Raw genomic sequence first — 24816 nt, 5'->3', positions numbered from 1 at the left:
ATCTGCAGTCCGACACAAACAGCTGGAGTAACTCAGCGGGTCAGACGGCATCTCTGGAGAAAAGGAATAGGTAACGTTTCGGGTTGAGACCCTTCTTCATACCTGACTCTCGACCCGATACGTCACCTACCCCTTCTCTCCAGAGATGCCGTCTGACCCGCGGAGTTACTCCAGCTTTTTGTATCTATCTTTGGTTTAAACCGGCATTTGCTGTTCCTTTCTAAGCATCTGCAGTTCTTTGCCTCAACAATGTTTATATGTACATATGCACCCGTAGTTGGGATCGAACCCAGGTCTCCGGCGTTGCAAACGCTGCAAGGCAGTAATGCCCCTGTCCCACTTAGGAAACCTGAACGGAAACCTCTGGAGACTTTGCGCCCCACCCAAGGTTTCCGTGTGGTTCCCGGAGGTTTTTGTCAGTCTCCCTACCTGCTTCCACTATCTGCAACCTCTGGCAACCACCTGCAACCTCCGGGAACCGCACGGAAACCTTGGGTGGGGCGCAAAGTCCCCAGAGGTTTCCGTTCAGGGTTCCTAAGTGGGACAGGGGCATAACTTTACCGCTGTGCCACCGTGGTCATTACTACATTGTCCTGACCTCAGAAGTAGCTGTAAGTCTATTGCTCATTTCCATCCATTAATACACAAGAGAAAGTGCTGAGCTGTGATAAAGGTTCTCTTGTATTCATTGACCTGAACAACAAATCACCCAGCTTTGGAAAGTGTCCAATGTTTGCAAAAGTAACAATTGGCTCACGATTGATTCATTAGGAAAGTTCCAGTTTGATTAAAAGATGTTCAGAGGTACCTTAGTTCAGCTTCTAAAGAAACCTTGCTGAACAAACGATGCTCCATTAATCTTTACACCATTAAGGATATGGAACGTAGAACAGTACAGCACCAGAACAGGCCCTTTGGCCCACAATGTCTGTGCTAAACATGATGCTGGCCATTCTTATCTGCCTGCACAGAGTTCATATCCTTGCATATCCATAAGTCTCTTAAATCCCACAATCATATCTGCCTCAACCACTGCCACTGGTAGTACATTCCACCCACTCACCATCCTCAGTCTGAAGACCTGAAAACTCATCCATTCCTTCTATCCAGAGATGCTGCATGTCCCGTTGAGTTACTCAGGCATTTTGTGTCTATCTTCGGTGTAAACAAGCATATGCAGTTCCTTCCTGCACATTTCTTCAGTCTGAAGAAGGGTCTTGACCCGAAACGTCACCCATTCCTTCTATCCAGAGATGCTGCCTGTCCCGCTGAGTTTTAGTTTCGTTTTTGAGACACAGTGAGGAAACAGGCCCTTTGGCCCATCAGGTCCGCACTGACCAGCGATCCCCGCACATTAACACTATCCTACGCACGTTAGGGACCACTTTTCCATTTACCAAGCCAATGTACCTACATACCTGTATGTCTTTGGAGTGTGGGAGGCAACCCAAGATCTCGGAGAAAACCCAGCGGGTTACAGGGAGAACGTACAAACTCCGTACAGACAGCACCCGTAGATGGGATAGAACCCGGGTCTCTGGCGCTGCAAGTACAGTACGCCGGCAACTCTACCGCTGCGCCACCGTGCCGCCCTTATTACTCACGAAGGTACTCAAGCATTTAATGTCTACAGCAGGCAGCAGGAGATAGGGCGGACTGTGGAATTCAGAATGAATTCTGCTTTGTCCCAGCTATGACGAATCAAACAGGCATTGTGAAACCCACAATGGCTTTTGGAATAAATGATTCAAGCATATGATGGTACAGTGCTTAAGTAAACACACATGGCTGAGCAAATGATTGCAAAGAGTGCAAATCATCTTAGCTGGCATTCAAGTCTGGTGGACAGGGAGCTAATGGAATTTAAAGCTGACAAACATGTTGTCAGGCACAGGCTTTTTAGTTTTAGTTTTGGTTTTAAGAGATAGTACACATAGTAGATTGGTACAAAATGCTGGAGTAACTCAGCGGGACGGGCAGCATCTCTGGAGAGAGGGAATGGGTGACCTTTCGGGTTGAGACCCTTCTTCAGACTGGTTAGGGATAAGGGAAACGAGAGATATAGATGATGATTTAGAGAGATAAAGGATGAGATGTGTAGGAAGGAACTGCAGATGCTGGTTTAAACTGAGGATAGTCACATCTATAGATAGGTGATGTTTCAGACTGAAGAAGGGTCTTGACCCAAAATGTCATCTATCCATGTTCTCCAGAGATGCTGCCTGACCCGCTGAGTTACTCCAGCACTCTGTGAAATGTCACCTACCCATGTTCTCCAGAGATGCTGCCTGACTCGCTGAGTTACTCCAGCACTCTGTGAAATGTCACCTACCCATGTTCTCCACAGATGCTGCCTGACCTGCTGAGTTACTCCAGCAATCTGTGAAACGTCACCTATCCATGTTCTCCACAGATGCTGCCTGACCCGCTGAGTTACTCCAGCACTCTGTGAAACGTCACCTACCCATGTTCTCCAGAGATGCTGCCTGACTCGCTGAGTTACTCCAGCACTCTGTGAAACGTCACCTACCCATGTTCTCCAGAGATGCTGCCTGACCCGCTGAGTTACTCCAGCAATCTGTGAAACGTCACCTATCCATGTTCTCCACAGAAGCTGCCTGACCCACTCAGTTATGGTGCAGCAACACCTATGGAGCTAAGGAAATAGGCAACGTTTCGGGCCGAAATCCTTCTGGAAATAGGCAACGTTTCGGGCCGAAACCCTTACGGGTTTCGGCCCGAGACGTTGCCTATTTCCTTAGCTCCATAGATGCTGCTGCACCCGCTGAGTTACTCCAGCACTCTATGAAACGTCACCTATCCATGTTCTCCACAGATGCTGCTGCACCCGCTGAGTTACTCCAGCACTCTGTGAAACGTCACCTACCCATGTTCTCCAGAGATGCTGCCTGAACTGCTGAGTTACTCCAGCACTTTATGCCTTATCTGCAGTTCTTTGTTTCTATACAACATCGCCTCTTGTTGAAGTCCATGTGGAAATGGAATTTGCTCCATTTTACTTTTTTTACAGAGTGGAAATCCAAGCCAAGGAGACGAGCGGTGAATTTACGATCACCTGCCCTCGTCTGATATCTCCACCGCTCAATACAAATCACGCTCCATGGTTTACTTAACATTCTGTCGTAAAAAGGAAATCATCAGTGGCCTCTAGACAGAGCACACTGACTGGATGTTAAACCATTCACCAGAGGTTTTTAACGTTATCCACTGATGACTCATGAAAGTATTTAAGAATTTTTTATTGGTCGCGAGAGCTTGGGGAGAAATAAAAGTGACTTGCACATCTCCTCACAGTTCTCCGAGCCTAAGCAGTCATTCCGCTTATTTGATTGTCAAGTTTATTTGTGTTTATCGCTGGACTTATTTGTGGAAAAACCCTCTGTTATTTATGAACATGGTAAATGAAATAGTATCATGCATTTTCTATATCTGAACAGAAAGGAACGTACCAAATGAAACACCGCATCAGGGGTGGTGGTGGTGGAGGCAGATAAGGTTGCAGCAATTTAAGAGGCTTTTAGACAGGTCGGGGGGGAGTTCCCCCCCGCCACGGGTACCATGTAATCCCGTGCTACCCGCTCCATGGTCAGATAGTCGGCGACTAAACCCTCTCCCCCACCTGGTTTGCCAGGTGAGGAGGGGGCTGTGGACCCCCAGCAGGACCAAACACAAGACCTGGCAAAGGGCGGATGAGTTCCTAGCGAGCCAATGGCCATTCACACACTTCAGTAGAAGTTGTTACTTCTTAGAAGTAAGGAATGAAGAAAAACATGAACTGTAATTCTTCCCTCTCCTTGCTTCTCAAAAGAAAAGTTGTTGTTGTTTAGATAGGTACGTGGATATGAAGGGAATGGAGGGATATGGACCAGGCAGAGATTTGTTTAACTTGGCATCACATTTGGCACTCACGTTGTAGACTGAACGACTTGTTCCTATGCTGCGGTGGACAAAAATGCCTTGCATTCTCCCCCTTCTCCTCCCCTTCCCAGCTCTCCCACAGCCTGCTGTCTCCGCCTCTTCCTTTCTTCTTCCCCCCGCCCCCACTCCCACATCAGTCTGAAGAAGGGTCTCGACCCGAAACATCACCTATTCCTCCGCTCCATAGATGCTGCCTGACCCGCTGAGCTTCTCCAGCATTTTTGATGAACCACGGCTGGGTCGCCTGGGTGAGGGTGTCTGATGTTGAAAGACCCGAAACACCCAATGACCCCAGGTTACATGTTCAAGAAGGAACTGCAGATGCTCGAAAATTGAAAATAGACAAAAATGCTGGAGGAACTCAGCGGGTGCGGCAGCATCTATGGAGCGAAGGAAAAAGGCAACGTTTCGTCCCGAAACCCTGAAGGAAATAGGCAACGTTTCGGGCCGATACCCTGAAGGAAATAGGCAACGTTTCGGGCCGAAACCCGTAAGGGTTTCGTCCCGAAACGTTGCCTATTTGCTTCGCTCCATAGATGCTGAGTTCCGCTGAGTTCCTCCAGCATTTTTGTCTACCTTCGATTTTTCCAGCATCTGCAGTTCTTTCTTAAACACAAAAAGCTCGTGTAACTCAGCGGGTCAGACAGAATCTCTGGAGAAAAGGAATAGGTTGCGTTTTGGGTTCGAGATCCCTCTACAGTCTGAAGAATGGAACGGAATACTTTATTGTCACATGTGACTAGGCACAGTGAGACTCTTTGCTTGCGTATCCAATGTCTACAAACAGCAGCCACCTACGGCACTGACAAAGTCAAAAAGCACGCCGACTCCTCCATTGTTCTCCACGGTGGCGCAGCGGTAGAGTTGCTGCCTTGCAGCGAATGCAGCGCCAGAGACTCAGGTTCGATCCCGACTACGGGTGCTGTCTGTACAGAGTTCTCCCCGTGATCTGTGTGGGTTTTCTCCGAGATCTTCGCTCCAAAGATGTGCATGTAGGTAGATTAATTGGCTTGGTGTAAAATGTAAAAAAATAAGTAATTGGCCCCAGTGTGTGTAGGATAGTGTTAGTGTGCGGGGATCGCTGGTCGGTGCAGACTCGGTGGGCCAAAGGGCCTGTTTCCGCGCTGTGTCTCAAAACTAAACTAAACTGATCATTTTTTTCTTGTTTATTACATTGTTTACAGCGTATTATATTTACGGAGAAAGCGTGGCGCCAACACTCTACGGCTGAGTATCACAGCGGTCCCTCGACCCGAAACGTCACCTATTCCTTTTCTCCAGAGATGCTGTACGACCTGCTGAGCTTTTGTGGTTCAGGTTTTTGTGTCCACCTTCGGTTTAAACCAGCGTCTGGAGTTAAGTTCTTTCCTTTCGATTCCTGTAAGCGGTACAATGTGTCTCCCTATCTGATATCTCCAGTGACTCAGATCGGATCCTGACCCGTCTGCACATTCTGCCCGTGACCGCGTGGGATTCTTCGGGGTGGTTCTTCCAGGTTCTGGAGACGTGTGGATTGCTAGGTGGTCTACTGCCAATCATCCGTGATATCAACGTGCGCTGCCGTGTGCCGGGGCAGCAGGGCAGAGGCCGTGGACACCAACAGGATCAACAAGCTCATCAGGAGGGCTGGCTCCGTCCTGGGAGGGCAGGGGGGGGATCTTGGAGGGGGAGGATGCACCTCAAGCTCCTCAATCTCTGCGGAGCATCATGGACAATACAGCTCATCCCCTCCAACATGTAGGACCCTGTAACCAACCACACTCTCTCTGATCTGCTCGTTGCTGCATGCAAACATGATGGAGCTTGTTCACCGACATTGCACCGCACCACTGCTGCCTCACACCTCCAGCAGCCCTGCTCTGATCCGAACCTCAGCCACTTGCTGTACAGAATCCTCCAGAATCCTCCAGTGCTTCTACGCAGCGGCGGTGGAAAGCATCTTGTCCGGGAGCATTACCATCTGGTTTGGGAATTTCTCTGCCAAGGACAAGAAGGCTCTGCAGAGAGTAGTGCATTCGGCCGAACGCACTATGGGAACTTCACTCGCCCCCCTGCAGGAACTATACAACAGGAGCTGCAACTCCAGAGCAAATAAAATCATGGGAGACCCCTTCCACCCCTGCAACGGACTGTTCCAGCTGCTACAGTCAGGCAAACGCCTCCGTTGCCATGCGGTGAGAACGGAGAGGTTGAGAAGGAGTTTCTTCCCAGAGGCAATTTGGATTGTAAACGCCTATCTCACCAGGGACTAACTCTACTGAACGATTTTCCTTCCATTATTTATTATGTAAAAGAATATGTGTGTTATGATTGGGTTTATAATTTGTTTGGTTGTTTTGTTGTTTGTCTTTTGCACAAAAGTCCGCGAGCATTGCCACTTTCATTTCACTGCACATCTCGTATGTGTATGTGACAAATAAACTTGACTTGACTTGACTTGACTTGACTTGACTTGAATTCATACGTTTCAGTCCATGAAGCCCGGGCTCTCTTCAGTGCTCCAGTTACTTCCCACGTTCAACGGAAGGACTCGAGGCCTGAGCTATAGGGAGAGGATGAGCAGACAAGGACTTTATTCCTTGGAGCGCAGAAAGATGAGGGGTAGGGGTGGGGGAGATTGCAACCTTCACGTGGTCCGCCCTGTTTCGACGAATGCAATCAACCCGGCGTGCACAATCAAATAAGATCAAATAGAACAAGTTGTCCGACAACTTTAGACTGTGCACACCATACGCAAGGAGAAGAAGAAGGGGTAATCTTATAGAGGTGTACAAAATCATGAGAGGAATAGTTTGAGTAGATGCACAGTCCTTTGCCTAGAGAAGGGGAAAGCGAGAACCACAGGACATAGATTTAAGGTGAGAGGGAAATACTTAATGGGAACCTGTGGGGACATAAAGCGAGCTGGGTGAATGGAACAAGCTGCTGGAGGAGGTAGTAGAGGCAGGTATCACAACGTTTAAGCAACATTTAGACTAGTACATGGATGGGATAGGGTTAGATGGATATGGGCCAGACACAGGCAGGTGGGACTAGTGTAGCTGGGGCTTGATGGTCGGTGTTGGCAAGTTGGGCTGAAGGGCCTGTTTCCACACTGTCGGACTCAATATCCCTGTGACCAATATCAAAGAGTTCCTTACCTGCACACCATACAGAAACTCATCGGAGTCATTATCCCCATCAGAATCCTCATCAGTCCAGTACTGACCTTTGATGTCCTGAAGGAAAGTAAATGACATTAAGAACGCCTTATGCCACACGAACACAGGTAACATACACCTGTAAAGATAGACACAAAAAAGCTGGAGTAACTCAGCGGGCCAGGCACCATCTCTGGAGAGAAGGAATGGGTGACGTTTCGGGTCGAGACCCATCTTCAGGCTGGTTAGGGATAAGGGAAACGAGAGATATAGATGATGATGTAGAGCGATAATGAAATATGAATGAAAGATATGCAATAGGAGTGACGATGATTAAAGAAACAGGCCATTGTTAGCTGTTTGTAGGGTAAAAATGAGAAGCTGGTGTGACTTAGGTGGGGGAGGGATAGAGAGAGATGGAATGAATAGAATAGAATAGAATTACCTTTATTGTCATTCAGACCATATGGTCTGAACAAAATTTCGTGCCTGCAGCCATACATACAATAAACAACAATAAACACAAATTAACATCCACCACAGTGAGTCCTCCAAGCACCTCCTCACTGTGGTGGAGGCAAAAATCTTAGGGCTGCAGTCTCTTCCCTCCTCTTCTCCCTCTGCGCTGAGGCGATACCCCACTGGGCGATGGTACAAACAGTCCCGCCGGGGTTACTTGAAGTGAGAGGAATTATAATTCATACCACCTGTAAGCTGCCCAAGCGAAATATGAGATGCTGTTCCTCCAATTTGACAATGGAGGAGACCGAGGACAGAAAGGTCAGTGTGGGAATGGGAAGGAGATTTAAAGTGTTTGGCAACCGGGAGATCAGGTTGGTTCAGGCGGGCTGAGTGGAACATACATACTGCTAACAATGGCCTGCTTTCTTTATCATCGTTACTTTTTTGCATATCTTTCATTCATTGTTCTTTATTTCTCCGCACCACTCTCTATATCCCTTGTTTCCCGCATCTCTAACCAGAAGGGTCTCGACCCGAAACGTCACCCATTCCTTCTCTCCAGAGATGCTGCCAGTCCCGCTGAGTTACTCCAGCTTTTTGTGTCTATCTTCGGTTTAAACCAGCATCTGCAGTTCCTTCTTCAACAAGCTACGAACCCGCATGTCTTGGGAATGTGGGAGGAAACAAGAGCATCTGGAGAAAACGCACGTGGTCACGGGGAGAACGTGCAAACTCCATGCAGACAGCACCCGTAGTAAGGATCGAAACCGGGTCTCTGGCGCTGTTAGGCGCTGTTAAGCGACAACTCTGCCGCTGCGCCACCGTGCAGCCCATTGTCTTGTACAAATGAACCTACCAACCAGCATCCCTTGCCGGCTGCCTGCCCCTTTTCCGGGGATATGTCCTTGCCCGGGTGCGGTTAGAAAGGGAACACGCCCCCCCTGTCCACAGGCACCCTGACGGAGTTCCAGGGACCACTGGACACCGCAGGGTGTTGAATGTATCCTCAATAAGGATTGTTACCTAGTTGTATAATAGTTGATTATGGATATATGTTTGTATTGTATGATGGTGGTGGGTTCCCGCTTGTTTTATTGTGGTGTCAATATTATTTTAAAATAATTGAATAAATATTTTGATTAAAAATTTAAAAAAATTAAAAATTTAAAAAATAAACAGCATCCCTTTCGTCGAAGTAACTGGAGCAGCGAAGGGCTTGATGGACTGAAACGTATGAATTCTGTACAGCGAGAAGTCGAGGTTTGGATCAGAGCAGGGCTGCTGGAGGGGTGAGGCAGCAGTGGTGTCGGTGAACAAGCACCATCAAGCATTACAGTTTGCATGCAACATCGAGCAGGTCGGAGGGAGGGAGGTTGGTAACAGGGTCCTACCTGTTGGCAGCTTTGCTTGCCTCCTGACCATCCTTTTAGGCTGGAGTGTGGGAAGCGCCAGACAATTGGGGAAAGCCTCGTGAGACATGCTGCTCCTCGCTCTGAACTGTTCCCAGCCTGAAGTGAAACCAGCAAAGGAGTTGATTAGTTCATTAGTTCCCAGGAGCAGAATTAAGCCATTTGAATTAGCCCAAGTTTACACCACCATTCAGTCATGGCTGATCTATCTTCCCCTCTCAACCCCATTCTCCTGCCTTCTCCCCATAACCCCTGACACACTTACAAATCAACAATCTATCAATCTCTGCCTTAAACATATCCACTGACTTGGCCTCCACAGCCTTCTGTGACAATGAATTCCACAGATTCACCACCCTCTGACTAAAGAAAGTCCTCCTCATCCCCTTTCTAAAGGTAGTCCTTTTATTCTGAGGTTATGAATGAATAAATGAATGGATGAATCAATCAATAAATAAGTTTATTCGATTGTCTTCTACAGGTGCACAATAGAGAGCATGCTGACCGGTTGCATCGTGGCTTGGTTCGGCAACTTGAGCGCCCTGGAGCGGAAAAGACTACAAAAAGTAGTAAACACTGCCCAGTCCATCATCTGCTCTGACCTCCCTACCATCGAGGGGATCTATCCCAGTCGCTGCCTCAAAAAGGCTGACAGCATCATCAAGGACCCACACCATCCTGGCCACTCACTCATCTTCCTGCTACCTTCAGGTAGACGGTACAGGAGCCTGAAATCTGCAACATCCAGGTTCAGGAATAGCTGCTTCCCCAAAGCCATCAGGCTATTAACTGAAACAAAACTCTGAACAATAATATACCAATATCTGTTTATTTGCACTTTATCTGTCATGTGTGTATATATTTATACAATGGTATATGGACACACTGATCTGTTCTGTATTCATGTCTACTATATACTGTTGCGATGAAGCAAAAGCAAGAATTTCATTGCCCTATATGGGACACGTGACATTAAACTCTCTTGACTCTTAATGCGGACAAAAAGAATTTCACTCTGCAGTTGTATATTTGACACATAAATATTTGCACCATTGAACCATTAAACTATTGAGTAACTCAGCGGGTTTCTGGAGAACATGGATAGGTAACGTTTCAGTTCGGGGCCCTCTTTTAGACTGATTGTAGGGGAGGGGTGGGGAAGAAAGCCGGAAGAGAAAGTGCAGCCAGTAATAGCTGAACGCAGGCCAGGGGGGCTTCGATAGACAGATGGTTGGACAAAGGCCAGCGAAGAAAAGAACAGAAGGTCTCTACCTTAAACGTCGCCCATTCCTTCTCTCCAGAGATGCTGCCTCACCCACAGAGTTACTCCAGCATGTTGTGTCTACCTTCAACCTTCAATTTAAACCAGCATCTCCAGTTCTTTCTAGCACATTGATGGTAAATGTGTTGTACAGAACACAACAATCCTAATCTGAGGAAAGACATTCTTGCCATAGAGGGAGTACAGAGAAGGTTCACCAGACTGATTCCTGGGATGGCAGGACTTTCATATGAAGAAAGACTGGATAGATTCGGCTTGTACTCACTAGAATTTAGAAGATTGAGTGGGGATCTTATAGAAACTTACAAAATTCTTAAGGGGATGGACAGGCTAGATGCAGGAAGATTATTCCCGATGTTGGGGAAGTCCAGAACTAGGGGTCACACAGTTTAAGGATAAGAGGGAAGTCTTTTAGGACCAAGATGAGAAAATCATTTTTTACACACAGAGTGGTGAATCTGTGGAATTCTCTGCCACTATAGGTAGTTGAGGCCACAGTTCATTGGCTATATTTAAGAGGGAGTTAGATGTGGCCCTTGTGGCTAAAGGAATCAGGGGGTATGGAGAGAAGGCAGGAATGGGATACCGAGTTGGATGATCAGCCATGATCATATCGAATGGCGGCGCAGACTCGAAGGGCCGAATGGCCTATTCCTGCACCTATTTTTTTCTATGTCTATGTTTCTATGTAACAGGGGCCGCTGGTCTGAATCCTGGAATGGTCAGACTGCAGTATAAGGAAGCCAGCCGTCTTCAGGATGGTTGGAGTGCGGGCAGATGCCTGCAGGGACAGTGTGTGGGGTCTTGCAAAAGAATCTGTGCGATTTGCTCACCATTTGTGCAATTCAGAGTCGTGCCTGTACTAGGACTAGATGCCAGCCCTCCATGCTGGAGATGGGTTACGACGGGAGAAGGAGAGACCTTCCAAACGATCGCCAGCACCCTGTTGCCTCCGTTACAATGACCAAACTTTTCTCAAATTCCTGTCAGTACAAAAAAAAACAGATCTCGGTAAATAATGGCTGCATCTTCTGAAGTAGACACAGAACTGCTCTCGAAAAATATTCAGAATCTGTTAAAAATAATAATTAAATGTTTTGAAGCTTCAGTTTCTTAAAGTACGTTAAAAGTGTGAATCTACTGCCTACATTTTATTTAACAAAATTAAATTTACTAAATTATTTGAATAATTGTTGGTACCGCATATTACCACATCTGTGGGAATTGTATCCAGATGTAACTCCTTAACCCAGTGTAGATGGGGCATGTTGGCCGGTGTGGGCAAGTTGGGCCTGTTTCCACACTGTAAGACTCTATGACTCTATTTACAACACAATACAAAACAAAGGTAATGCCCGCAATTCTTTCGAGATGACTAGAATACAAAAACAGGGATGTAATGCTGAGGTTTTATAAGGCACTGGTCATAGAAACATCGAAACATAGAAAATAGGTGCAGGAGTAGGCCCATTCGGCCCTTCGAGCCTGCACCGCCATTCAATATGAACATGGCTGATCATCCAACTCAGTATCCTGTACCTGCCTTCTCTTCATACCCCCTGATCTCTTTAGCCACAAGGGTCACATCTAACTCACTCTTAAATATAGCCAATGAACTGGCCTCAACAACCTTCTGTGGCAGAGAATTCCAGAGTCAAACTGCATTTCGAGTATTGTGAGCAGTTTTGGGCCCCGTATCTGAGGACGCATGTGCTGGCGCTGGAGATGGTCCATAGAAGGTTTAAGAGAATGGTCCCAGGAATGATTGGGTTAACATATGATGAGCGTTTGACAGCACTGGGCCTGAACTTGCTGGAGTTTAGAAGGATGAGGGGGTACCTCATTGAAGAGTACCGAACAGTGACGACCTGAATGTTAACAGGATGTTTCCACTAGTGGTTGAGTCTAGGACCAGAGACCATAGCCTCAGAATAAGAGAACGTACATTTAGAAAGGAGATAAGGAGGAATTTCTTCTGTCAGAGGGTGGTGAATCTGTGGAATTAATTGCCACTGAAGGCTGTGGTGACCGTCATTAGGTATTTTCTAGAGTTGAAATTGACAGATTCTTGATTAGTACGGGTGTCGGGGCTATGGGGAGAAGGCAGAAGAATGGGGTTGAGAGGGAAAGATAGATCCGCCATGATTGAATGGCAGAGTAGACTTGGTGGGCCGAATGGCCTAATTCTGTTCCTAGAACTTATGAACAATAGTATTTCACAACAAACTCTAACAAAACACCCACCACTAATAAGCTCTTGCCTGCTCCTTCTCCCTCACTCACACTCATATTACTGATGGGCTCTTGTGCACTTTCTTTCTTTCTCATATTAGGGCACGGTGGCGCAGTGGTAGAGTTGCTGCCTTACAGCGCCAGAGGCAGGGGCTCGGTCCTAACTACGGGAGCTATCTGTACGGAGTCTGTATGCTCCCCAAGGATTATCTTCAGGGAAACCTGCTCCAGTTTCTCACACACTCCAAAGACAGACAGGTTTGTTGGTTAATTGGCTTCGGTAAAAACTGTAAATCGTCCCTAGTGAGCAGGATAGCGCTCGCATTCCCTGTCGGATGGGAGAGTGGACGCTGGCGCGGTTTAGCTGCCGCTGCTCTCTCTTCACATTGTGTTTTTGATTTTTTTTGTCTGGACCGAATTCTGTCTTTAATTTGTGTATTGGTGATGTCCTTATTATTTATTTTACTACGATTATATGTTTTTTTTTACTCTTGGTAATTTCTGTAAGGTGTCCTTGAGACTTTGAAAGGCGCCCACAAATAAAATGTATTATTATTATTATTATTATTTCCCTCTCTAACTCTCTCATATTATTGGAAGTCTCTCTCTAAATCTCTAAATCTGTATCTCTAAACTAAACTAAATAGCAGACGAGATGCGTCAGATGGAACTGCAGATGCTGGTTTACACCGAAGGTAGACACAAAAATGCTGGAGTAACTCAGCGGGACAGGCAGCATCTCCGGAGAGAAGGAATGGGTGATGTTTTGGGTCAAGACCCTTCTTCAGACTAAATGGCAGGTGCTTGTATGCTCTCTTTCACCACCCCCCATCTCTCTCTATTCCTCACTGCTATAGATTCATTCTATCACTATTTCCTGCAATGTATAGAATTACTCTCACTCACCCACTAATGACCTGCTATTGAGTCATGCCTATCATTGCTGTAGGCCAAGGGTTCCCAACCTTGGGGTAAATGTGTTGATTCTGTATTTGAACATATTGTTTCTCACTGACTGACTGTGTTTGGATCTGCTATATCTGTTCATCATTAGTTGTTCATAAATAAGTGACATAACATTGTTACGTGCTATTAAAGTTGCCGGGGGGGTAAACGGGATGAGTTGGGAACCCCTTGCTGTCGGCTCTCTGTCCCTTCATAAATGTCCTATCCCTTCCCCCAGCTCTTGCCAACCCCAGCTCACCTCTCCCCCCCAACACTGTTTCTACAAAGAACGGCAGGAGTAGGCCGGGCAGCTGCTGACTGGGATACCCTGGGGACAAGGCACTGACGTCACTAAAGCATGGGACCAATGCGTTTGGGGACTCATGGTGGAAAACAGATGTTACCAACAGGAGCGGAAACAATAGCCGGTTTGCAGATGGCTTCACAGGGATAGAGGAGTGACAGAAGATTCCTGAGTTGAACAGAGGTGAAATCTTCACACACTGACTGATGGAGCCATGCTGGGAAAATTATAGGACATCTGCACATGTAGCATAAGCTTGCATACATCAAGCTCTCGTTTATAATTTGCTAATACAATTGCAATGTCGATTTGAGTTTAGGTTAGAGATATGGTGTGGAAATAGGCCCTTCGGCCCACTGCGTCCCCACCAACCATCGATCACCCGTGCATTAGCTCCATGCTATCCCACTTTCACATCCGAAACACTAGGGGCAATTTACAGAGATCAATTAATGTACGAATCTGCACGTCTTTGTAATTTGGGTGGAAACCAGGAAACCCGGTGAAAACCCACACGGGCCGCATGGGAGAACGTACAAACTCCGTATAGATAGCATCCGTAGTCAGGATCGAACCCAGGTCTCTGTCGCTGTGAGGCAGCAACTCTACCGCTGCGCCACCGTGCCGCCCACAAATGATATTACAACCACAACTACCACAACAAGAGAGCAGTGCTGAGCTGTTATCTACCTCATTAGTGACTTCGAACATGTTTGCTGCCTTCACCTTGCACTAAATGGCAATCCCTTATCATGTATCTATACACTGTAAACGGCTCGATTGTAATCATGTATTGTCTTTCCGCTCACTGGATAGCACGCAACAAAAGCTTTTCACTGTACCTCGGTACACGTGACAATAAACTCAACCGATATTGGAATCTCAGAAAGGTTGCCTCGACCTGGCAATCTACGAACAACGTGGATGGAATGAATGTGAAGATATATTATGGGAAATGCTTTCACTGGGTGAAGATGCGTTTTAAATGCTCTGCTTTGTCGGTATTTTGACTAAAGACAGAATGATTCATCGCTCCCTTTGCTTCGTCAGATATGAATTTGTTTCTCAATCCTGAATAAAATAAGAAATGAATTAAGGGGTGGGAATTAATAAGCTTTGGCTTCTTCCTGCTCCCTTTCGGACACATAGGATTTCATTTATTTATAAATATATGAATAATATTCTTGTTTTGTTTTTTTTATTTTTTGTATGCTGTTTCACACTTGCTGTTTATTCTTTTATTCTGTTCGAAATAAATAATTAAATTATTTTTTTTATAATCAAAGCAGCTTCGAACTTCACAAAGAAACACTACAGAAGTAACAATTATGAGCAGTGACAGAAAGGACATTGAGGATGCGTTGGGACTCACAAGCAAGAGGATTCAAGCTGGATGAAGAGTGATCAAGGAATGATCAAGGTACAGAGATGATTTACCAGGATGTCGCCAGGACTAGAGGGCCTGAGCTACAGGGAGAGGTTGAGTAGGCTGGGACTCTATTCCTTGGAACGCAGGAGGATGAGGAGTGACCTTATAGAGGTGTATAAAATCCATGGGAGGAATAGATTGGGGTTAATGCACAGAGTCTCTCGCCCAGAGTAGGTGAATCGAGCTCCAGAGGAAATAGGTTTAAGGTGAAGGAGAAAAGGTTTAATAGGAATCTGAGGGGTAATTTTTTCACACAAAGGGTGATGGGTGTATGGAACAAGCTGCCAGAGGAGATAGTTGGCTATGCCAAGGTTTAAGAAGCAGTTAGACTGCTACATGGGTAGGACAGGTTTGGAGGGATATGGAGCAGGGAGGTTCTACTGCAGTTGTACAGGGTCTTGGTGAGACCACACCTGGAGTATTGCGTGCAGTTTTGGTCTCCAAATCTGAGGAAGGACATTATTGCCATAGAGGGCGTGCAGAGAAGGTTCACCAGACTGATTCCTGGGATGTCAGGACTGTCTTATGAAGAAAGACTGGATAGACTTGGTTTATACTCTCTAGAATTTAGGAGATTGAGAGGGGATCTTATAGAAACTTACAAAATTCTTAAGGGGTTGGACAGGCTAGATGCAGGAAGATTGCTCCCGATGTTAGGGAAGTCCAGGACAAGGGGTCACAGCTTAAGAATAAGGGGGAAATCCTTTAAAACCAAGATGAGAACTTTTTTCACACAGAGAGTGGTGAATCTCTGAAACTCTCTGCCACAGAGGGTAGTCGAGGCCAATTCATTGGCTATATTTAAGAGGGAGTTAGATGTGGCCCTTGTGGCTAAGGGGATCAGAGGGTATGGAGAGAAGGCAGGGATGGGATACTGAGTTGGATGATCAGCCATGATCATATTGAATGGCGGTGCAGGCTCGAAGGGCCGAATGGCCTACTCCTGCACCTAATTTCTATGTTTCTATGAACAAACACAGGCAGGTGGGACTAGTGTAGCTGGGAACAGTCTGAAAAAGGGTTTTGACCCAAAACACCACCTATTCTTTCTCTCCAGAGATGCTGCCTGTTCCGCTGAGTTACTCCAGCATTTTGTGTCTATCTTTGGTGTAAATAGATACTTGGATTATCCCTAGAGAACTCGGATAGGTGATGTTTCGGGTCAGCACCCTTCTTCAATCTGAAGAAAGCTCACGATTGAGTATAGCTGGGATGTAATGTTAAAATTGTACAAGGCATTGGTGAGACCAAATCTGGAGTATGGTGTACAATTTTGGTCGCCAAATTATAGGAAGGATGTCAGCAAAATAGAGAGAGTACAGAGGAGATTTACTAGAATGTTGCCTGGGTTTCAACAACTAAGTTACAGAGATAGGTTGAATAAGTTAGGTCTTTATTCTCTGGAGCGCAGAAGGTTAAGGGGGGACCTGATAGAGGTCTTTAAAATGATGAGAGGGATAGACAGAGTTGATGTGGACAAGCTTTTCCCTTTGAGAATAGGGAAGATTCAAACAAGAGGACATGACTTCAGAATTAAGGGACAGAAGTTTAGGGGTAATATGAGGGGGAACTTCTTTACGCCGAGAGTGGTGGCGGTGTGGAATGAGCTTCCAGTGGAAGTGGTGGAGGCAGGTTCATTGGTATCATTTAAAAATAAATTGGATAGGCATATGGATGAGAAGGGAATGGAGGGTTATGGTCTGAGTGCAGGCAGGTGGGACTAAGGGGAAAAAAATGTGTTCGGCATGGACTTGTAGGGCCGAGATGGCCTGTTTCCATGCTGTAATTGTTATATGGTTATATGGTTATATGGTTATATGGACCCGAAACGTCATCGGTCCAGAGATGCTGCTTGACCCGCTGAGTTACTCCAGCGCTTTATGTCTTTTTTTGTAATCCAGTGCCTGCAGTTCCCCATTTCAACATGTGGTCATTTAGTGAGCCACTGGTGATTCTGATCTAATGTGTACCAGTTTTCCTGCTACTGCTACAAACAGATTACCACCAAGTGCATCTTGGCTGCTCGCGTGGTATGGATGTGGGCATTTTGTTTGCAAGCTTCCTGCAGCACAGAATGCTGGATTGTACATTTCGGATTGCATGTTTCTCCGTGCCAAGCTCCACGGGATGCAAAGAGCTAGTTGCAGGGAAGCCTGCTTGTTGCTGAAGTTGGCAGCAGCACCGGCATCATGATGTGATGTTCGCATCCAGTGCCATGGAACTGACTTATGACCCGCTACTGTATCTGAGCAGAGACCATGAGGGGAATAAATAGGGTGGATGCACGGAATCTCTTGCCCAGAGTGGGGGAATCGAGTGCCAGAGGACATCTGGAAAGGGTATGGAGAAGATTTACGAGGATGTTGCCAGGACTAGAGGGTGTGAGCTACAGCGAGAGGTTGAGTAGGCTGGGACGCTATTCCATGGAGCACAGGAGGATGAGGGGAGATCTTATAGAGGTGTATAAAATCATGAGAGGAATAGATCGGGTAGATGCACAGAATCTCTTGCCCAGAGTAGGAGAATCAAGGACCACAGGACATAAGTTTAAGGTGAAGGGGATATGGATAGGATGGATGGATAGGATGTAGAAGGGTCCCGACTCAAAACATCCCCTATCCATGTTCTCCAGAGATGTTGCCTATCCCGTTGAATTACTCCAGCACTTTGTCTTTTTTTTTTAAATAAACCAGTACCTGCAGTTCCTTGTTTCTACAATCTGTAAACATAGTCATTTTACTTGCAATCTTGCTGTGACATTGAATTACTTCTTACGCAAGAATGTGGTAGTCTCTTATTTGTTTAGTTTGTCAAATCTATTAGCTGTCTCATAATAGCGTCTTCCTTGTATTGTTAGTGGATTTTTTTAAGGCAGAGATAGATAGATTCCTGATTAGTACGGGTGTCAAAGGTTATGGGGAGAAGGCAGGAGAATGGGGTTAGGTGGGAGAGATAGACCCGCCATGATTGAATGGCACAGTGGACTAGATGGGCTGAATGGCCTAATTCTGCTCCATCTCGCTTATGGCTTATCACCTTATTATCCAGTCTCGTGATAGCAGGCAACATTAGCAAATAATTTATTTAAGAGATCTTGTTATGATTAAGTGTTTTCAGGGCTATAAGTTGGCTCCTTCACTGCAAACTTTGAGCATGTTGCAATCCCCCGGGCCATCAGTTGCTGTCTGTATCTCTTCACCGAAGGCTGATTGATTCATCAGTAGGTTATTAATGCCTTAATTTTCTTGCTCAATTAATCAGCTTTGAAGTTGATCTCCTTTGTAAGGCTGTCTTTGGAAACTGAAAAGAGAAGTGCATCTTCAAGGAAGATGTAGAATTTCTCCCCATGAGAGGAAGACACTGCCAATATGTCAATGGTGATGATGTGTTGGAAAACATTGTCAAGAACCACTCTAATTCAATTTGGTGGTATGTTGCATAAAGTCTTTGGGCAACCCATCGTCATTTCTCCAAGCTTTATGTCCATGTTCCTTATATTTACCTTTAATGCAATGTACAATGTGTTAAAGATGCCATTCCAAATCCAGTTTGTTAATGGTGTGTTCGCCAGAAATGTGATCTACATGCTGGAGTTTCACTTACTGGAGTATTTACCATGTAACATCAAATACACAAGGACCACAATGGTGCAGGAAGGAACCGCAGTTGCCGGTTTACACCAAAGATAGACACAAAATGCTGGAGTAACTCAGCGGGTCAGGCAGCATCTCTGGTGAGAAGGAATGGGTGACATTACGGAACGAGACTTCTTCAGACTCGACCCGAAACGTCACCCATTCCTTTCCTCCAGAGACGCAGCCTGTCCCGCTGAGTTACTCCAGCATTTTGTGTCTGTCTTCGACCACAATGGTGCGGCAGATAGTACTACCGTGTAACAGCTCCCGAGTCCTGCGTTCAGTCCTGGCTTTGGATGCTGTTTGTGTGGAGTTTGCACGTTCTCTCCATGGCCATGTGGGGTTCCTCCCAAAAATGTGATGGTAGGTTAATTGGTTGTAACATACCCAAAAGAGTAGATAAGAGGCAAATAAATCAAAGTGGAGTTGATGAGCTGTGAGAGAGAATACAATTACTGGACAACAGGCAAATAAGGGGAGGTGAGGTGCCATTGATAAGATTGCGCGGCAGAATGAATCCTATGGACAAATGGCTTCCTACTTTGCTTTTATGGTAGCCCAGGCAACAATGTAGAGGGAAATGGACAGACAGCATTTCAGGTTGGGGTAATTCTACAAGCATATAGAACAGTAAGGCACAGAAGCGAGTGCTACAATATTCATGCCTGTGATTAAAATGATGCAGTTAAACTAATCTCCTGCCAGGACGTAATCCGTATCACTCCAGGCCACCATACCATGTGTCTATCAAACATATCTTCAATACCACTATCGTATCTGCTTCCACCACCACCCCTCACAGCTTGTTCCAAGCAAAGACCATGTCCTGCTCACCTCATTTAAACTCTCTCCTTGATGCTCTGCCCTCTAGTCTTTGATGTTTCTCCCTTGGCATGAAGGTTCTGAGACTTTACTCTCATCAGGCTGAAGAAGGGTCCCAAACAAAATCGACGTCACTCTATTTCCCCCCACAGATGTTGCCTGAGCCGCTGAGCTCCTCCGGCACTGCGCATTTTACACAAGATTCCAGCGTCTGCAGTCTCTTGCGTTCCCCTTCTTTCTTCAATTGCACCCACCGGGCTTTAGTTTCCGAGCACCATGGAACAGGATTCAGTGGTCTCAGTGTCCCGGTGTGTTGTCAAGAACAATTGTGGGCCGAAGTGCCTGTTTCTCTGTAAGAAGGGACTGCAGATGCTGGTTTACACCGAAGATATGCACAAAATGCTGGAGTAACTCAACGAAACAGGCAGCATCTCTGGAGAGAAGGAATAATAATAATAATAATAAATTTTATTTATGGGCGCCTTTCAAGAGTCTCAAGGACACCGTACAAAAATTTAGCAGGTAGAGGAAAAACATGCAAGGGGAATGAAATAAATAGTAGAGACATGACTAGTACACAAAGTAAATACAGAATTCAATACAAAACACAATATGAGGCAATTAATGCACAGATGAAAAGGGAGGGGGACGTGGGGCTAAGGATAGGCAGAGGTGAAGAGATGGGTCTTGAGGCGGGACTGGAAGATGGTGAGGGACACGGAATTGCGGATCAGTTGGGGGAGGGAGTTCCAGAGCCTGGGAGCTGCCCTGGAGAAGGCTCTGTCCCCAAAACTGTGGAGGTTGGACTTGTGGATGGAGAGGAGACCGGCTGATGTGGATCTGAGGGACCGTGAGGGTTGGTAGGGGGAGAGGAGGTCAGTGAGATATGGGGGGGGGGCCAGATGGTGTAGGGCTTTGTAGGTGACGATCAGGATTTTGTAGTAGATCCGGTAGGAGATGGGAAGCCAGTGAAGTTGTTTGAGGACTGGAGTGATGTGATGCCAGGATTTGGTGTGGGTGATGAGTCGGGCGGCTGCGTTCTGGACCAGTTGGAGTCGGTTGATGTAGGTGGAGCTGATGCCAAGGAGAAGTGAGTTGCAGTAGTCCAGTGGGGAGGAGATGAAGGCCCGAAACATCACCCATTCTTTCTGCCCCTGTCCCACTGGGTTACTGCAGCATTTTATGTATATCTTCGGTGCTGTGTCTCCAAATTCTTTTCATACATTTTTATGTATTAAGTAGCCAAGAGAAATAGGTTTAAAATGGTGCTGATATAAATATAGACTAAGCCATGAACCTATTGAATGGTACTGCAGGCTTAAGGGGCTGAATGGCCTGCTCCATTCCTGTTTCTTACAGTGTTATATTGAATATTAACATGGAGGGTTGGCTGGAAATAGAATCAAGATGAAGCATTAATCCTGATATTGACTGGCAGACCAGACAACAGGATCTGAGAGGTCTGCTACTATTCTATTCTTATAAATAGCATCGCAAATAGTAGAAGAGGCCAGGTCTGAAGTATCCAAAAGGGCCTGTCCCACCTACAGGATTTTTTTTGGCGACTTGCCGGCACCAGTCATAGTCGCAGCAGGTCACCGAAAATGTTCAACATGTTAGATAGATAGGGCACCTTGGTCTGAAGGGCCTATTTCCATGCTGTACCACTCTATGATGCGCATCAAGTGCATTCTCTGATGATCCACAGCATGAGCGCTGAATGTTGCCCAGAGTTGCTGCCTTACAGCGCCAGAGAACCAGGTTCAATCCTGACTACGGGTGCTGTCTGTAAGGAGTTTGGACTTTCTCCCTGTGACCATGTGGGTTTTCTCCGGGTGCTCTGGTTTCCTCCCAACACAAAGATGTACAGGGTTAATTGCAGGTAAAATTATAAATTATTCCGAGTGTGTAGGATCGCTCATCAGTGAGAACTCAGTGCTTTACCTTTAAAGAATGGATCGACTGGGCTTATATTCACCGGAATTTAGAAGGATGAGAGGATATCTTCTAGAAACATAAAATTCTTCAGGGATTGAACAGGCTAGATGCAGGAAAAATGTTCCCTATGTTGGGGGAGTCCAGAACCAGGGTTACAGTTTAAGAATAAGGGGTAGGCCATTTAGGAAAAACTTTTTCACCCACAGAATTGTGAATCTGTGGAATTCGCCACAGAAGGCAGTGGAGGCCAATTCACTGGATGTATTCAAGAGAGTTAGATTTATCTCTAAAGGCCCTGTCCCACTGTTCGAGGTAATTCAAGAGTTCTCCCGAGTTTAAAAAAAAATCAAACTCGTGGGAAGCACGTAGAATGAACGTAGCGGGTACGTTGGAGTTCGGGGAATCTATTAGTGGCTCGTAACGCTAACGGAAGGGTACTCGGGAAACGCGGTAAGCTCGTGAAGACTCGTGAAGTTTTTTCAACATGTCGAAAAAATGTCCACGAGAGCCCCGAGTACCTATGAGCAGCTATTACCGTAATTCTCCGAGTTCGAATCGGGGGAAACTCAGGAGAACGCAGGAGAACTCTTGAATTAGCTTGTACAGTGGGACAATTTAGGGCTAATGGATTCAAGGGATATGGGGAGAAAGCAGGAAAGAGGTGCTGATTTTGGATGATCAGCCACGATCATATTGAACGGCGGTGCTGGCTCGAAGGGCCGAATGGCCTACTCCTGCACCTATTTTCTATGTTTCTAGAAAAAAAAGTCTGGCTTTATTCTGGCTCCATTGACTTCAGTGGAACAATACTTGTTGAGCAAATACAATAGCGGACATATTTCTACTGCATATGCCACAAAGCCCTGAGCTTGTGTTGCTTAACTGTGTGTACAATAAGATGCATCCTTTTCCACCACAATGTCCCAGTCAATGGTCCCAGGCTGCAAACCTCTGCTTCAAAGCTCCTCAAAACCCTCAGAAACACACAGACTGACCTGGACATTATTAATTTGGATAACTGAATGCAAATGCATCCAAATGCATGACAATAGAGGCTATCATTGCGGCTAAAGTCCAGGCAAGCTCACAATAAACGCACTCGATAAAAAATAAAATCATCTCCACTAAGTTAAGTCCGTGTGACAAACTGTTCTAACTGTAAATTCTGGTTATAGACACAAAATGCTGGAGTAACTCAGCGGGTCAGGCAGCATCTCTGGAGAGAAGGAATTGGTGATGTTTCGGGTCGAGACCCTTCTTCAGACTGGAAGAGTCAGACAGAGTCTGAAGAAGGGTCTCGACACGAAAACATCACCTAATCTTTTTCTCCAGAGATGCCGCCTGATGCGCTGAGTTACTCCAGCATCTTGCGTCTGTCTTTGTTGTAAACCAGCGTCTGCAGTTCCATCCCACACAAATAAACTCCGGTTGTTGTGGGTCACACAGGTGGCCGATGAACGTCCAGTGACAGTGTTCCCTCTTTTTAAGCCCAAATCCCTGCTCCCACCGTCCTGTGGATATCGCTGATGTCGATCCTTGTGTAGCAATGAGAAGTGGTGCTGAGACCAGACCGCTCAAAGCCCCAGGACCAACTCAATTAACGCAGGAGAAACTCGCAGAGAAATAGGACTTGCCCAACTCAAAAAATGTGAACACGGGACTGCGAGACTGGAGGGTATCACCACGCTAAAGGGTGTCTCACTTATTAGTTGTTCCGTGGATGGCAAACAAAAACAGTCACCACAAACACCAAATTCACAACCAATGCTCAGTTCCATAACCCTCCTACCTCAGATTTTTTTTTTCTCTTTAAACAAGTCATTCAAAGGAAATGAATTCAAACCAACGAAATTCAAATCCGTTAGCACAAACTAGCCATTATTCAAGATTAAAAACTGGGCCAGAAAGCCTGACCGACAGCCAAATTGACACATTTTATTGCAACGGTAATATTACAATGGAAACTAGAAGCCAGTGCAACAACAGACACAGTCAACACATTCAGTGTTTTGGATGATCTAATCCAGACACAAAATTCATTTTCTTCACTAACAAGAGGGCTAAATCAGATTAAATCGCTTACAAAGGTGATTTAACATCCGTAGCATTTTAAAGACTAACACCTGAAGGAATATTCAGATGTGGAGTGAGACAGGTTTGTTTTACAAATTACTTTCTTCTCCTCTCATTTCCACGCAAGCAGCTACAGACAGGCCCAATAGTGGGCCAAAGCCATTGTAAGTGTGGGGAGGGATGACAAACCCACGGTGTGTCACCCACAACCGGTTGACTAATATGCTCGTGCTGTAATTAGACCAAACCTACAAACAGCCACAGAGAAATAAACGCAAGCTTGGAATTTACAGATGCAGAGACAGCAACAAAGACCAGGGCTTTTTTTTCTTTCTCTTGGAACAGACGGGTAGGTGGGTTTAATGCCATTTAGCAGCATCCTCTATTGTCATTGTTTAATTAAAAGAGCCATGGAACAATGATGGGTACTCACTGTGAGCGATGCGGATTTTGTTCTATGCCGGTTGGTGTGCTGGCTTGCAGCACCGTGGCACCCAGAGAGACAGGAGCAAGGAGGCAGAAGCAAGAGGCAGGCGGGCGGGCGGACAGGGATGAATCTCAAGCTCCGTGTTCTCCCAGCTCTTGTATTAAGCTCCACTCTGAGCTAGTTCGGGCATGCTCGGTGCCGAGCTGGTCATGTGACTTCCATCTGAACCCAAGCTGTACAAAAGCAACACCAATACAACTGTGAGGGGTTGTGTCTTGTCTCTGGCAGTGTGTGCCGACTGCTATTCCCTCTAATTAGTCCTATTCAGCAGCAAGCCAGGAATGCCCAGGGCTATCGGCTTTTCACAGCTAATATACCATAGCAAGAAGATATTGCGATATACAGTAGAGAGATATTATTTAAAGATATTGTGATATACATTAGAGAAATATCATATAAAGTTATGGTGATATACTACTGAAATATTTTTTAAAGGAATTGTGATATGCAGTAGACAAATATTGTTTTAAATTATTGTGATATACAGTGGAATATTTTCACATTGTCAAATTCATTAGAAAATTATATTTTGTCGTTATATATTGTAAAGAATCTTTTAAACATACTGTGAGATACATTGGAAAAATATCAAAGTTATCGTAATATACTTTGAAAATATCTTCTTTTGAAGTTATAAGAAATATATTCTTTAAAAATTATGATGAGCACTAGAAAGGCATCATCTTTTAAAGATGTATATGCATTAGAAAAATATAATC

At 45.7% G+C, this 24816-nt stretch overlaps 1 protein-coding gene across 9 annotated transcripts in view; it reads right to left on the bottom strand.

Annotated features, from left to right (window-relative positions):
* LOC129713677 (protein mono-ADP-ribosyltransferase PARP6) overlaps positions 1-24481 on the bottom strand; it is a 57726-nt gene extending 33245 nt beyond the window's left edge. For 7 of the 9 annotated variants that reach the window (XR_008726267.1, XR_008726268.1, XR_008726269.1 and 4 more), the window contains exon 1: positions 7080-7193. Coding sequence is in view for 6 of the 9 variants with exons in the window: in XM_055662926.1 (XP_055518901.1) it covers positions 7080-7178 (99 nt within the window). In the remaining 3 variants the exon portion in view is untranslated. Of the gene's footprint in view, positions 1-7079; positions 7194-8932; positions 9050-11065; positions 11216-24043 lie in introns of those variants that run through there. The other 2 variants (XM_055662927.1, XM_055662930.1) reach the window with 2 other exon arrangements.
* Between the last annotated feature and the right edge of the window lie 335 nt (positions 24482-24816).

The sequence above is a fragment of the Leucoraja erinacea genome, chromosome 36 (assembly GCF_028641065.1).
Source record: "Leucoraja erinacea ecotype New England chromosome 36, Leri_hhj_1, whole genome shotgun sequence".
In the NCBI taxonomy this organism is placed as follows: Eukaryota; Metazoa; Chordata; class Chondrichthyes; order Rajiformes; family Rajidae; genus Leucoraja; species Leucoraja erinaceus.
This window is presented reverse-complemented; position numbering and strand designations above follow the sequence as displayed.